The following is a 14,669-nucleotide window of genomic DNA, read 5'->3' on the forward strand; positions in this document are numbered from 1 at the left end:
TGTCAGGATACAAGTCTGAAAGGGTGCCATTAATCCCTGTTGAATGCTACCTATGTTACTGGGGGTCATCCCCAAATCTCAGCATTTTACTCCCTGTGTATTTGATAAACAGACATTGTTAATTTTAAATCTCAGTAATTAACATTAAAAATGAAACTTTCATTCTACAATTTCTCACTTCTGTTTGGACTTAGTGACATGGTGGGGATAACCCATCAAGCCTACAAATTATTTACCAAATATAATATTCTTTGTGCTGGGTCTAGAGGCAAGATAGAGCCCCCAGTATCAAGATTAAATAAGGGTAGCTAGACATGAACAGCCTGGTGACTACTTGAAGAAGAGACCAGGCACCTGAACTGGGCCCAAGCTACAACCGTTTCACCAGTATCTCTAGGAATACCCAACATTTAGCCTATTTTACGTAGCATTTTGCTAAGCAATCGAAATTAAGAGACACTTGCTCCTTGGAAGAAAAGCTATGACAAACCTAGACAGCATATTAAAAAGCAGGCTTGACTTTACAGGTCCGTATAGTCAAAGCTGTGGTTTTTCCAATAGTCCTGTATGGATGTGAGAGTTGGACCACAAAGAAAGCTGAGCGCCAAAGAATTGATGCTTTTGAACTGTGGTGTTGGAGAAGACTCTTGAGTCCCTTGGACAGCAAGAACAAACCAGTCAATCCTCAAGGAACTCAGTCCTGAATATTCATTGGAAGGACTGATGCTGAAGCTCCAATATTTTGGCCATCTGATGGGAAGAGCTGACACACTGGAAAAGACCCTGATGCTGTGAAAGATTGAAGGCAGGAGAAGGGGACGACAGAGGATGAGAAGGTGGGATGGCATCACCGACTTGATGGACATGAGTTTGAGCAAACTTGGGGAGTTGGTGATGGACAGGGAAGCCTGGTGTGCTGCAGTCCATGGGGTCGCAGAGTCAGACACCACTGAGCAACTGAACTGAACTGAACTGAAGCAATCATACAAAGCTCACTAGGATAGCTTTCAGTCCTTTAGTTTTTCTACCTTCCTCATGTTGTCACAGCAGTGTTGACAGCTTTAAGACAAAAGCTCTTCCACCATGTACCAGAGATGAACTCTTGAGGCTAGAGAAGTTACTCTCAGTTCAAATGGCTCAGGAATCACTCCCAAGCTTATGTATCCTGGGCTCCAGCTCCATTTCTATACCCCCCCCCGCCCCCAGAGTATAGATGACACAAGACACACAGGCTAGCTTTCTATTCACAGAACAGTTTATTGACCTACCTCACCTGGCTGGCCACACGGCCCTTGGGCCAGGGGAAGTATCAGTCTAGCTGCAATTCGGCTGGGCCGCAGCCTCTGCCCTGCAAAGAGGGCCGCAAAGGCAGGAGAGAACACTGGCCAGTGCAGCCCTAAACACAAGAGAGCCCCTGCAGAGGTCCAGACTCAACTCCACTTAATGTTCTTGTCCTCCTCGGTCATGGCCGGCGTGTCAGTGACGAGGCCGGTGCCGATGGTCCGGTTGCCATCCCGCAGGGTGAAACGCTGGCCTTTCTCTAAGATCATTGGCTGCCGCAAGATGAGGGTGAGCTTCAGGTCCTCTCCGGGCATGGCAAGCTCCTGAAAGGCAGAGACAAAGACCATGCATGTTTCAGGGCACTTTCACTTCCTAACTGTTGGTTACCTGTTGGGAGCCGCGTTAGGCATTATTGACAAAATGGAGGCATGGCCCCAACCCTCTCTCCTCATCTCGCAGGCACGGTCCCAGGATGAAGGAGTTAGGTCTTGTGATTCTGACTTGTCCTTTCCTTCCTTCGGTTGAGTTGGCTGGCAAGAATGTTAAGGTGCTTATTGTTCTTGCAAGGAGCATGAGAAAGCACAAAGCCTTCTGCAGTTAAGCCCAGGAAATAATCCATAAAGAACTACTGACATTTGTTCAAAGATCTTTACAAAGAATGTTCCAGGATGAGCACATAAGCCGCAGCCTGAGGCCATGGGAAAGATTGTTATATGAGACCTGCTTGTGAGGGAAATGTTTATGGCAAAGGAAGTTTGCTGAGTATAGGGTTTAGGAATAATTAAGAATAATTAGAAGCTAAAAGTTTAAGGATTGTTGTAGTGTTGGCATATTTTACTATAGCTTATAGAGACTAGGAATTTTAGAGATACTAATAGCTAGAAGCCTTTTTAAGAGATAATGAGCTTAAGATACTAGGGGTTGCTGCTGCTGCTGCTAAGTCACTTCATTCGTGCCCGACTTTGTGTGACCCCATAGACGGCAGCCCACCAGGCTCCCCCGTCCCTGGGATTCTCCAGGCAAGACACTGGAGTGGGTCGCCATTTCCTTCTCCAATGCATGAAAGTGAAAAGTGAGTGAAGTCGCTCAGTCGTGTCTGACTCTTAGCAACCCCATGGACTGCAGCCTACCAGGCTCCTCCGTCCATGGGATTCTCCAGGCAAGAGGGCTAGCAGGATTTAAAAAGATAAGAAATAAACTGAGGAATGTGGTATGCAGCCCAGAGACAAACATGAGTTACAATGTAATCACAAGGACACTTAAGAGGAAACTCTGAAGGACAACAATGATTTATGGAGACAGTAAATCTGGGTGAGGGGAAACTGAAGATGTCAAACCTCTGACCTAATGCTTTTGTAAAAGTATAAAAGAAAACCTGATGCTTAAAATAAATATGCAGTCCTGCACTTGGAGTCAGAGGCTGCATCATTCGCCGCCGACACCGCTCATCCCTTCAGGCCGATTCCCTGGCTGCTGGAGCTGGACTCCAACAGTTACCAAGGTTAAAGGTTATGGGAAAATGCAGCAGGGTGATTCTTTCTGGGGAAACTTCTGTCCCAGCTGTTAGGCACATGCAAACAGTATATGCAAAGGCAGAAAAGGACTGATGGACTTCCCTGGTGGTCCAGTGGTTAGGAATCCGCCTGTCAATGCAGGGGACATGGATTCGATCCCTGATCTGGGAAACAAGATCCCACATGCCACGGGGCAACTAAGCTCCTGTGCCACAACTACTAAAGCCCATGTACGTGCCCCAGACCCTGTGCTCTGCAACAGCATAAGCCACCGAAATGAGAGGCCTGTGCACCGCAACTAGAGAGAAGCCCCCACTCTCCCAACAAGAAAGCCTGCACAGTGCAACGAAGACCAGGGCAGCCAATAAACAAATAAACTATAAAGATAAAGATAAAAAAGGACTAGCGATTAGCATCTCTAAAGTTTTTCTTGAGAAAAAAAATGTTTATAAAATTTTGGGTTATGCAGGTCTTGGGCTCAAGACTTCTTTTGAGCCTTTACGTAAAATACAGTGGAACTCTCTACTAGAGGAACTCTGCTGGGGAATCTTTGTGGGTCAGTGCTAACACAGTTAAGGAACCCTGAATGAGGATTCATTCCGCCTGAATCCACTGATCCGACCCTTCCATCACCAGCTCTCCCCTTGCATCATCAGCCAGGCTTTCTTTACCAGGGAAAAGTCACCCCTGCTGTCATATACATCATACCTTCCCCGGAGGCAAGATGATCCGACAGGCCATGTCCCAAGTCAGGGAGAACATGACAGGCATGAAGTGGGATACAAAAGGCTTGTGGCGACCACCCTCTTCCTTGCTGAGAATGTACACCTGTGAGAGGGAGCAAGAACATGGGTGGAGCTGGGCCTGGCTGGAAGCACCGACCCTCCACAGTGCCTGCCCACCATCACCCGGAGCCCTCACCTGTGCCTCCACCTTCTGGTGGGGCTGGATGGAACCTGGCTTGGCCATGACCAGGCCACGTCTCAGGTCCTCCCGCTTCAAGCCTCGGACCAGGGCCCCGAGGTTGTCGCCTGCCTCTGCTCTCTCCAGGCTCTTATGGAACATCTCGATGCCTAAGAGAAGGGAGACACGCGGGAGAAGGGTGTGGGGCAGAGGGAAGGCACGGGGGGTCTACAGGTGGGAGATATCATCCGGGAGGCCCTGGGTCCCAAGGCGTCCTTCTGTACCTGTCACTACAGTGCGAATATTCTTGCTGTGTCCCAAGAATTCACACTCGTCTCCCTTCTTCAAAATGCCACGTTCAAGCGTGCCTGTCACCACTGTGCCCCGGCCTGGGAGGAAACAGGACAGGACATCAGGGACGCCGGATGAAGCAGCAGTGAGGGGAAGGGAGTACGCGTGAGCCGGGTCCTCACCAGGGATCGAGTACACCGACTCCACGGGCAGCAGGAAAGGCTTCTCCAGGTCCCGGGTGGGCACCGGGATGTACGTGTCCACAGCATCCAGCAGCTTCTGCACGGACTTCAGGCCTAGCTCGGGGTCACGTTGCTATGAGCGGGAGGTGACAGGACTCTGAAACTTCCATTCTGTTCCTCTTACTTGCCCAGAGCCAGGCCCCCGAATCAGAGCAGAGCTCTGGGTGTCTATCCAGCCCCATCCCCAGCCTGACCCCGCCCTCACCTCAAGGGCACAGAGGGCAGAGCCAACGATGATCGGAGTCTCCTCCCCTTTGTAGCCAAACTCGGTCAGCAGTTCCCTGATCTCCAGCTCCACCAGCTCCACCATCTCAGAGTCCTGCACAGCGTCCGCCTTATTCACATACACCACCACGTGGTCAACGCCAATCTGCAGGTGAGAAACAGACAGAGATGATGTCCTGAATGGCCCAATACCACCCCTCCCTTCTCCCTCCACCCTTTCCCAGGCTCCTGAGTACCTGTCTCGCCAGCAGTAAGTGTTCTCGGGTCTGGGGCATGGGGCCATCATTGGCTGCCACTACCAGGATGCAGCCGTCGAGGGGGGCAGTGCCTGTGATCATATTCTGGGGAGAGAGGGAAGAGGAAATAGTGTAATTCCATAACCTCTTCAGCTCCCCACCCACCCAGCCAAGCACAGCCACTTCCTTACCACCTGCTGTGACTGGCCAGGCCCACAAATCCAGGATCTCCAACCCATACATCTCAAATATCTTAATCTCTTGCCCACAATCCTAACGTTTTTCCTGAGGGGGGCAGTTCCCAAGCCCTGTCCCCAGCAGCTCTCTCACCTTAACGTAATCTGCATGACCGGGGCAGTCGGTGTGGGCATAGTGGCGGGCGGCTGTGCTATACTCCACATGAGCTGCATTGATTGTGATACCTCGGGCTCGCTCCTCTGGGGCGTTGTCAATCTCTTCGTACTTCTTAAACTTGGCCCCACCTCCCTCCGCTAAAACTAAGGGAAGGAAGGGAACACACTTTTCAGCAAGGCCCTTTCCACTTTAGAAATGGACAGCCTAGGAGAAGCAACCTTCCAAGACGCCCTCCTTCAACTCCTGGGGCCGAGTAACTTCAGATCAGAAAGAAAAGTTATAGAGCCTCAAGGGCTAGCCCTGTGACTTCTCTAGGCTAACAGTTCTGCTTACAGGGCACCTTCTCAGGGCTGGAGGGAGGCCACTGGGGGGGTCCCCCAACTTATGCATCAAAAACTTCATGTTCACAGGAAATCTATCTTCTGCAGCCTGCAGTGTACTATCCGCCCAATTTCTGGCGCCTTGTGCCCTGCTAAGCCGCTTCAGTCGTGTCCGACTCTGTGTGATCCTATGGACTGTAGCCTGCCAGGCTCCTCTGTCCATGGGATTCTCCAGGCAAGAATACTGGAGTAGACTGCCATCCCCTTCTCTAGGGGATCTCCCCGACCCCAGAGATCGAACCGGCGTCTCTTACGCCTAACCTGCATTGGCAAGCGGGTTCTTTACCACTAGCGCCACCTGGCAAGCCACCTGGCACCTTGCGGCCGCCCTGAACACCTAAGCAGTTGCTCCGCGGGCCCCGCCTCCCTGGCTCCAAATCCCACCAGCAGAGCAGGCGCTGCTGGAAGCCCCCCACCCCAACCCGACATACTTTTCGTGATGGCTGCGGTCAGGGTGGTCTTGCCATGGTCTACATGGCCGATGGTGCCAACGTTCACATGGGGCTTGTCACGCACATAGGTCTTCTTGGCCTCCACAGCCAGGCCGCGGCACAAGATGGGCAGCGCCGGGGACTTCAGCGGCCGCAAAAGACCCTGCAATAGTGGTGCTGGGCCGGCGCCGAGACCTGCCGGGGCAGATGCCTGGAGTCACTGCACGGGTCTGAGCCCGGCCGCTCCCGACGACCCCCATGTAAACCCGGGCTGCCATCGCCCTCCCCGCCCCCTCACCGCTGAAAAGGGGCGTCGCGCGCAGCAGGGTAGCGGCCGCCATTGTGGTCGTGCTGGCGCCCGTATAGAGTACCGGGCACGAGCGCCGGGCGTGTGCAGTAGCGAAAGGGCAATTGCGGATGGAAGTCGCTTCCGGCGGAAGTTAGGGCCGAGAGGGCAAGTCTTGGCGCCTCTAGCCTCCAATCTCTATGGCCCTGTCAACTTCCGGGCGCGGGACGGAAGACGTCCAGGAAAGTGCTGATGGTGGGTAAGGGTGGGGAAGCTTTCCGAGGCGCTTTCCGACCTCGCGGGCTCAGGAGCCACGCAGTTCTCTCTGGTGGCGCCGGGGGGCGATGTGGAGCATCTCATAGCGCGCCTACGCCCCGTAGGCTCATGGGCGTTGTAGTTCCCAGGGCCGCGAGCTGTGCTGGCATGTATCGTGGGAGGGCGAGGCCGGGTCCGGAGGGACGGTCTAGGCCTTCTTGAAGCAGAGGCAGCGGCCCCGGCGTGGATGACTCCGGAACGTCTTGGCCCCGAACCACTTGGAGTCCAGTCCGACCCGCCGCGCGGGTCTGACGACAGATCTGGCGGCCTTGTGTCGCAGCTGGAGGTAGGAGCAGGCGCTGCGACCAGGCTGAGGAAGACGACCAGGAACCTGTTGGGTGTGGGCCTCTAGTGTGACCCATCTCTCTTCTGAGCCTTTGTTTTCTTATCTGTAAAGTGGGAATAGTATCTACTTAACAGGAAGACCCTGACATCTGGCTCTGAGAGGAAATGAGCTGGGCAAGAGACAGAAAAGGGGTCCAAAATCCTCCGGGTCCCACAGTCTTTGGGACCCTCCCCTGGCTCAAATGCCCACCCCGGTGGCTCACAGCCTGCGGGAACAGAGTTTCCTGTCCACCCCTGTAGCCCCTCAGCAGGCCAGAGAGTAATTCTCTCGATCGTCGTTCTACCCACCCAGTTTTACAGATGACCAGGTGAAGGACCAACTTGTGCCTTTAAGGGCAGCCTGAGTCTTGTTCCTGCTGTGTCCCTGGCACCTGCCACAGGGCGGGGCACTCAGTGAGTGCTCAATAAATGTCTGTTGACTGAATGAATGAGTGCAAGGATAGTAAATGACCTTTAACTTTCACATCCATCATCTCATCACTGTGGGATGATAATAGCAGCTGCTTAACTTTGATTAATGTTTCCGAAACTCATCAGCTCCTAAGACTCAGTTGATGGTGTCTGTTTCAAATAGATTCCTTAATTCCGCCCTTGGAGATTATGATTCAGTAGTGTCTGGGTACAGTCAAGGAAACCATATTTATTTTTAACAAACACTCTTCTTAAACTCAGAGGAGTTTGGAGAACTCAGAATTAGAGCTTTTTATCGTTCAGGAGTTGTGCTTCATATTGCTTCACATTCAATATTGTCACATTCAGTGTTATCCTGTGTGATAGGACCACATTTTATTAGTGAGAAAACTGAGCATCAAGGTAAATAAGGAACCCAACACAGCTAAACTCCAAAAAAGTGTGCAATTAGCCACTTCACCATTCTGTAATTTAACTGTCATTTTACAATGAGAAACTTGCTAAGGCTTCTGTCTTCCTGGCCCTCTAAACCCATCAGCTTTGATGAGGAAGGGCTTGTACAATATGAAAGGGTTCTCCTTGTTACCAACCTGAACCTTAGTCATTCCGCTTCTAGAAGTTTATCCTAAGACACTATCAGCCACCACCAGGATATGAAATATTGGGGGCTGGTGCTTAAATTAATGGTTTCTTTTTTAGTGGTGCTACATTTATTTTAATGTGTATCAGTTTGAAAGAAAGGCTGGCATTCTAAATGGTGTGTTTAAAAAAATAAATCAATTTAAAAAAACAACACTTGGTAGATAAAATGGGTGATATGAATACATGGCAAATCTGGGGAGAAGTGTACATGAATGACTGAAATTTGCAAAACACAGTGCTCAGAAAAGAGTCCAGAGGGAGAGAATTTTTTGTAGAGCTATTGATTGTGGCACCCTATGTCTTGATATGCAGATAACAGAATTTACATGGGAGTCTTGATTTGCAGATAACAGAATTTACATGGGCTGGTTGGAAAAGAGGGGATTTGTGTCAAGGTGGTAGGCAGCTTACAGAATTGTGGGGTGGGCTGGAGAAATGGATCCTAAGCCATAGGTCTGATCTGATCTGATAAGAAAACTGCTTCTCCCGCCACTGCCACCAAACACTAAATGCCAGGACTTAGACTTGTCTGCAACAGCAACTGCTCATGGTCCTGAAGCTACTTCTACACCAAGAAAGTGACCTTTGGGACTTCCTGGTGGCCCAGTGGTTAAGAATCTGACTTCCAGTGCAGGGGACTTGAGTTCAATCCCTGGTTGGGGAACTAAGATCCTACATGCCGCAGGGCAACTGGGCCCATGTGCTACAACTACTGAGCTGGTGGAGTGCTCTGGAGCCTGTAAGCCACAGCAAGGATACCACGTGCCACAACTAAGACCTGACACAGCCATAAATGAATAAATATTTTAAAAAGAAGAAGGAGACACCGAGGAGACAGACCACCTTCTGACTCTGGGAGTTGTTGCATCAGGATGGGAAGCCTGGGACTACTGTGCCCATCACGCTTCCATCCTTGGTGAAGCCAAAATCTAGAAGAGAGCAAAGCGAAGAGGATCTTAGAAGCCTGGACTCTACATGGTGTGAGATGACAAATGTCTTTATTGTTTAAGCCAGATGGTGTCAGAGTTGTCTGTTACTTGCAGCCAAATATACCCTAACAGATAAGTCTGCCTTACAGCACCTGGATGTATTTCTTGGTGTCACTTGTCTGAGACTAAGTGACTTGAGTAGGGTGAGGACTGGGCTTCCTTAATCTCCATATACTCTGTGCCTGGCCACAGCAGGCCTGTGTGAATGTCTGCAGTTGAACTGTTCATGAGCCTTCCAAATTGAAGGGTGCTACCACTGTGATGCTATGAACCGAACATATCCCAAACAGGACACTTTGTTTCTCCCACACTCTCTTTACACATCTGAATAAATGGCACCACCTTTGTCCTTTCCCCCCACCCCCACATCTATCCATTACCGTGACCACTTCTCTCTCGCCACTGTCAACACTGTGGTTCAAACTGGGATCATCTCTCGCCTAAGTTACCTCATGACCTCTCCAGTAGGTCCTCCAGCTTCTGTCTTTATTCTCGATATCTGTCAAATCCATCTTCCACACAACCATATCAGTCTTTAAAATGTGAATCAGAAATGAATCCCCCCTCAATGACTCCTTAGTACACATGGAATAAAATCCAAACTCCTACTTTAAATGGGTGAATTGTATGGCAGGTAAATTATATCTCAGTAAACCTATTATTAAAAAAAAAATCCGATGTCCTCCCTGTGGCCTGGGATCTGCACGGGCTTGATCTAGCCCTGGCCACCTCTCTGATCCCCATCTGGTACTTTCCTTTCACTCTCTCCAGCCACACGGGGCATCCTTCTGCTCCACAAACACCCCACGATTGCTTTTACCTCAGGATCTTTGAAAATGTGCTTCTGTCTTCCTGAAATGATCTTCCCTGGAGCTTTCCCCATGGCTTGTTCCTTCTCATCTTCCAACCTCATATGTCACCTCTTCTGACACCCTCTTACCAATGGCCCTCTTTATTTTCTTCATAGCACCTAAATATCCAAAATTATCTTAGTAGTTTGCTTGTTTGTTGGGTTTTGTTTTTTGTTATTTTTTTCTCTCTCACCAGCTCATGACACTAAGAACTTATTTTTTATTTTAGGAATAGTGCCTAACACTTAGGTCAAGAAACATTTGTTGAAGGAAGAATTTGTTGAATCATTTCAGTTGATCATTCAGTGAAGCACTGTGTTAGGCTTAAGTTTCTCAGTGTTTTCAGTGGAAAGCAAATTTTGTATTTACATTCATTTAAAAAATACAAGTGAGTCACTGTAACTTCTGGGGCCTCTGCTTTATAAAATGGGGGTGAGTGAAGAGGTTAAACTTTTTGATCTGTAAGGATTTTTTGTAGCTGTAACTTCTAAAAGGTGGGGTCTGCTGTAATTGAAATGGGTTCTGGGCTGACCTATAACTTAGTGGCAAACTGGGGACTAGGACTTAGAGCCTTGTCCTTGGTACCACTCAACAGACTTATTGGAAGCTCAGGGGCATCCTTCACTCTTCTCACCACCAGCCAGCCTGGCAGTGTCTCCTCAGAAATCCCTCTGGACATTCTCCTTGGAATTAACCCCACTGCACTGCCTTGGCCGGGTCAGCATCACCCCCGTCCTGGACCACTGCACCCATCTCCTCTCGATGTCCAGTCTCAACGCTCCCATACTGGCCCTGAATATCCTTCCAAACACAGAACTCCGATCACAGTCATGTCCCTCAGATGTGACTGGAGACATTCCAGTTGCAAACACTCTGTGAAGGTCACACAAAAGCTACTAAATAAAAGGCACTTGAGAGGCCGCCTAGGTGCACTGGCCTTGCATAGCTTCTTAGAGGAGGCTACACTTTGGAGCCTGAAACCAGAGGGAGGAAGACTGGCAGAAGTGGGGGAAATGGCGTGTGTAATATCAGAGACAAACGTAAGTGAAAGTGGAGTATGTTAGCTCTCAGAATGTACTGATTGAGCAAAGCATGATTTGCTTGGAAGGGCACGAAGTTCTGGCCAAAACACCAAGGCTGAATTTGACATCTCGGAAAAATGAGACATCTCCATCTCTTGGGGTGGGGGAGGGTCCAGATGACCTCCAGAAGAAGCCTGTAAGCAACCACTTCCCCCTCAGTGAGAGACTCTGGTTTTCCTTTGAAGAACCACCCTCTGCTGTGCTTAGCCCATGGAGTTTGATTGGAGCTCAGCCCACCCCAACCTCAAGTGATCGATCAATCCATGATCCAGTGTTTACCAATCAACCTAATCTATCCTTCACAGTCACAACTGTCCATTCAGGGTTAGTATTGTGTTTCAGCCCCCACTGGTGGCCTGAAGTTCAGTTCTGGCACTTACTGCCCAGAGTTAGCAGAGACCCCACAAGGTAAGGGCTCACTCCACAAGACTGCCCCCACTTCAGATGCCAGCTGCAAGTGGGGTCCCCTGGCCATCTATCCTTGCCAAGCACCTACAGACCCAGGAATGTCCATGAGCCCCCTCAGGTTTGATAATTTGCTAGAACAATTCACAGGGTACAGGAAAGCACTATACTTACACTTTAGTACAATTACATTTTATAATTAAGGATACGTCAGGAACAGCTAAATGAAGAGCTACATAGGGGGAAGTCCTGGAGGGTCCAGATAGACTTGGGGCACATCACTCTCCCCACACATCAGTGTATTCACCAACAAGAAGCCCCACGGAGCTTCAGTGTCCAAAGTGTTTTTTAGGGGTTTCATTACTTAGGCATGGTGGAGTAAATCACTGCCATGTGACTGAACTCAATCTTCAAGTCCCCTTCCCTCCCTGGAGATCAAACTGGCTCAAAATCCCAACCCTCTAATCATAAAGCTGGGGCTTCTGCTGACAAGCCCCCATCTTGAAGCTATATAGAGGCTTGCCACTAGTCATTTCATCAGCAAAAACTCAGGTGTGATCGAAGGGGCTCACAAGCAACAGACACTTCTGTCACTGAGGAAATTCCAAGAATTTTAAAAGGTCTGTGCTAGGAACCTGCCACAAAGACCAGACAAATTCCTTATTATACAAAGATGGGCACTGGGTGACCTAAGCTGAGCTGATGAGATGCAGCCCTACTGCACTTGAGATGGAATTATTGGAAAAGCTATGATCTATCTCTACTGGGATCATGAAGCTAGTAGAATGTAAGCTTGGAACTCTGGTGGCCATCTTGCTCCCTAGGAGGGGACAATCTGCTTGAGAAGGAAGATAACCCAGAGGAAAGCAGAGCTAAGAGAGCAAGTTACATGGACCCTGTTTGAGCCTCTTGGCTCCTGCCATGCCTCATGTCATTCTATCTCTGATTTTTTTTGGCCATGCCACATGGGATCTTCCTAGACCAGGGATGGAACTGTGCCCCCTGCAGTGGAAGCACGGAGTCTTAACTGCTGGACTGCCAGGGAAGTCCATACCTCTTACTTTTTAATTCTGTGAACCAACAAACTCCCCCTCTTTTAGGACCTTAAAAGGAGTGGGGGAGGTGGTGGTCCTATTGTAGCTGAAAGCATCCTGAATGTTACATCCCCTGTTCCTAAGGAGGAAGAAGTGTTTTGCTTTTCACATTAACAGCTTGGCTTAACCTGGGCTCTGGACTTACCCTTCCCCTGGGACGGTAACTGAAACTTCAGTCCTTCAATTACCATCCCTTCTACTGGCTCCTTTCTCCTAAGACTTCAGACATAATCAGGCTTCCCTCAGGATGTAAACAAACAAGCAAACCTTTCCATTCTCTACAACCCTCCATATCTCCCCTTTTTGGCCAAACCTGTGTAGGACAACTCTCCACATTCCCAGCCCCACTTGTTCACCTCCCATTCATCCCTCAGTCTGCTACCATTGGCTTCTGCTTTCTTCGCTTCCCTGAAAATGACTCTCAACAAAGTCACTAAGCAATCTAAGTCAATGTTTTCTATAGGAGACAATAGCAATGCCCAGTCCCACTGGATCCCTTATCACTTGTGTATGAAGTGTTTGCCCAAACCACCCCACCCCACCCAATTGTGCGCATGCACACATGCACATGCTCTATTACCACAACCCCTGGTCTTTGGTGTGTGGTGTTTTTTCAAACAATTAGCCCTTCTAGATGTTTTTTTTTTTTGAGAACTGTCCTGTCCTCAGGCTACTGGAAGCTTTGTCTTGATGAAGTGCCTGAGAATTGACATCTCCCAGGGGAAGCCCCAGTTAACAGCTGAAGAATGTTGGTACAGGAAAGGCCCAGCTCCCTTGTTTCTGGATAAATCTGAGTCACAACTTACATCCAGAACTTCCCTGAGGAATCAAGCTGAACTACTCTCCTCCTGAGATCACACATTCTCCTGGTTTCCTCTCCTGCCCCTCCCACTCCTTTACTAGTTTCTCCTGGTAGCAATTTTAAAATAAATCATTTGCACACAAATTCTCATCTCTGGGTGTGCTTCTGGAAAACCTGATCCAAGACATCATCTCGGCACTTTCTCTTTTTTTTTTTTTGCCTGCCCGTTAAATGTGGTTTGTTTCCCAAAATTAGGTTCTAGGCCCTCTTCTCTCTACAGGTATTACCAGGACAATCTAATTCATGTCCATGGCTTTAACCACTACTTGTGTCTGATCACAACCACACTGCTCAGCTGAGACTGTAGATCTGTCTCTGCTGGACAGCTCCACCTAGTTGTCCTCAGACGTCTCTTACACCAATACAGTAAGTCATTAGGCACATGTGACTATTTTAATTAACTAAAAGGAAAACTTTGGTTCCCTAGTCACATTACAAGTGCTCAAAACCCACATGTGGCTAGTGGCTACCACACTAGGCAGTCCTGATAGAGAGCATTTCAGTCATTGCACAGTTTATTGGACAGTTTAGACAATATTTCCAAACCTAATTCATCATCACCAGCCCCTTTCTGTATTCCTCACCTTGTCTCTCTTCTGGATAACAATGGGCCAACTACAGAGAAAGGGTGTGTGAACCTGTCAGGGAGGAGGGAGGTGATCACAGAACTAGAGTCCTTTCCACTGACATCTTCTGAATTGGAAAGATGGATGGACAAAGATGGTGACAAAGACCTTAACAAAGGCCATCTGGTGAGCTGATGCTAATTCGGTTAGAGCTGGGGACTAAGACTGGCTAGGCCAAGACTTCGTGTTTCAGGAACAGCAAGTGATCCAAGCCAATCAGCTAAAGTCAGTTCTGGAAATTTTACTGCAAATCTCAGAGGAAAAACACGCCCCAACAAGAGTTGCTAGGCTATTAGGACTTAAGTTTGGAGCTATAGAATTCCATTTTGCCACTAAGAGAGACACGGGGAGAGCTCAGTCTAGAGGTAAACTACAGGTTCCTGATGTCTTTTGGCCCTTTTATTCAGCTGTTCCTGAAGAAACTTTATCCATTCTTTTCAATGGCTTGCGTCCAAAGACTCCCTTATTGCTTAGGCCAGTGGAGCTGGGTCAAGGAGAGATCTGAGTGACTAGGATCTCATCGTGCTCATGATTTCAACTGCCCTCTACTACACCTTAATACCGTCTCAATTTCTATATCTGGCCTTGATGTCTCTCCTGAAGTCCAGACCGTGTGACCACCTGTCTCCTGACGTCCCACATACACGCCCAAAACTGACCTCATTATTCCTACCGCCCCCACTTCCATTTCCCAAGCTCAGAGATGGAATCTCCTGGAACTTCCAGTATTTTCGTCAACGAAACCACCAAGGTCGTAAGTTCAGGCTCCGCCTCCTCTCATGGCCTCACCAAGGTCACCCGCATCTTCCCTCCCCCAGCTCCTTGGGGGCGGTGTCCCCGAACCCCTCAGCGGCCCAGCAAGGCGCTCTAGGCTGCGGCGGGCCCTTCAAAAAGCCTTCTCAAC

The 14,669-nt window shown here is 49.2% G+C and overlaps 1 protein-coding gene and 1 long non-coding RNA gene across 2 annotated transcripts; both read right to left on the reverse strand.

Annotated features, from left to right (window-relative positions):
* Positions 1-1,237: 1,237 nt before the first annotated feature.
* On the reverse strand, positions 1,238-6,283 carry TUFM (Tu translation elongation factor, mitochondrial). Its single transcript, XM_081553342.1, has 10 exons — positions 6,156-6,283; positions 5,858-6,052; positions 5,023-5,189; positions 4,693-4,797; positions 4,437-4,601; positions 4,172-4,304; positions 3,983-4,087; positions 3,717-3,868; positions 3,504-3,623; positions 1,238-1,604 (listed from the first exon to the last, which is right to left on the reverse strand). Exons 1-10 carry the CDS (start codon positions 6,196-6,198, stop codon positions 1,431-1,433), a joined length of 1,359 nt encoding a protein of 452 aa, XP_081409468.1. The 5' UTR covers positions 6,199-6,283; the 3' UTR covers positions 1,238-1,430.
* A 1,200-nt stretch (positions 6,284-7,483) lies between these two features.
* Positions 7,484-14,578, reverse strand: LOC145531277 (uncharacterized). Its single transcript, XR_014072317.1, has 3 exons — positions 14,425-14,578; positions 9,666-9,815; positions 7,484-8,785 (listed from the first exon to the last, which is right to left on the reverse strand). It is a non-coding gene; the product is annotated as an uncharacterized LOC145531277 (long non-coding RNA).
* Between the last annotated feature and the right edge of the window lie 91 nt (positions 14,579-14,669).

This window comes from Giraffa tippelskirchi, chromosome 13 (assembly GCF_054371585.1).
Source record: "Giraffa tippelskirchi isolate mGirTip1 chromosome 13, T2T-mGirTip1v1.2.pri, whole genome shotgun sequence".
Classification (NCBI taxonomy): domain Eukaryota; kingdom Metazoa; phylum Chordata; class Mammalia; order Artiodactyla; family Giraffidae; genus Giraffa; species Giraffa tippelskirchi.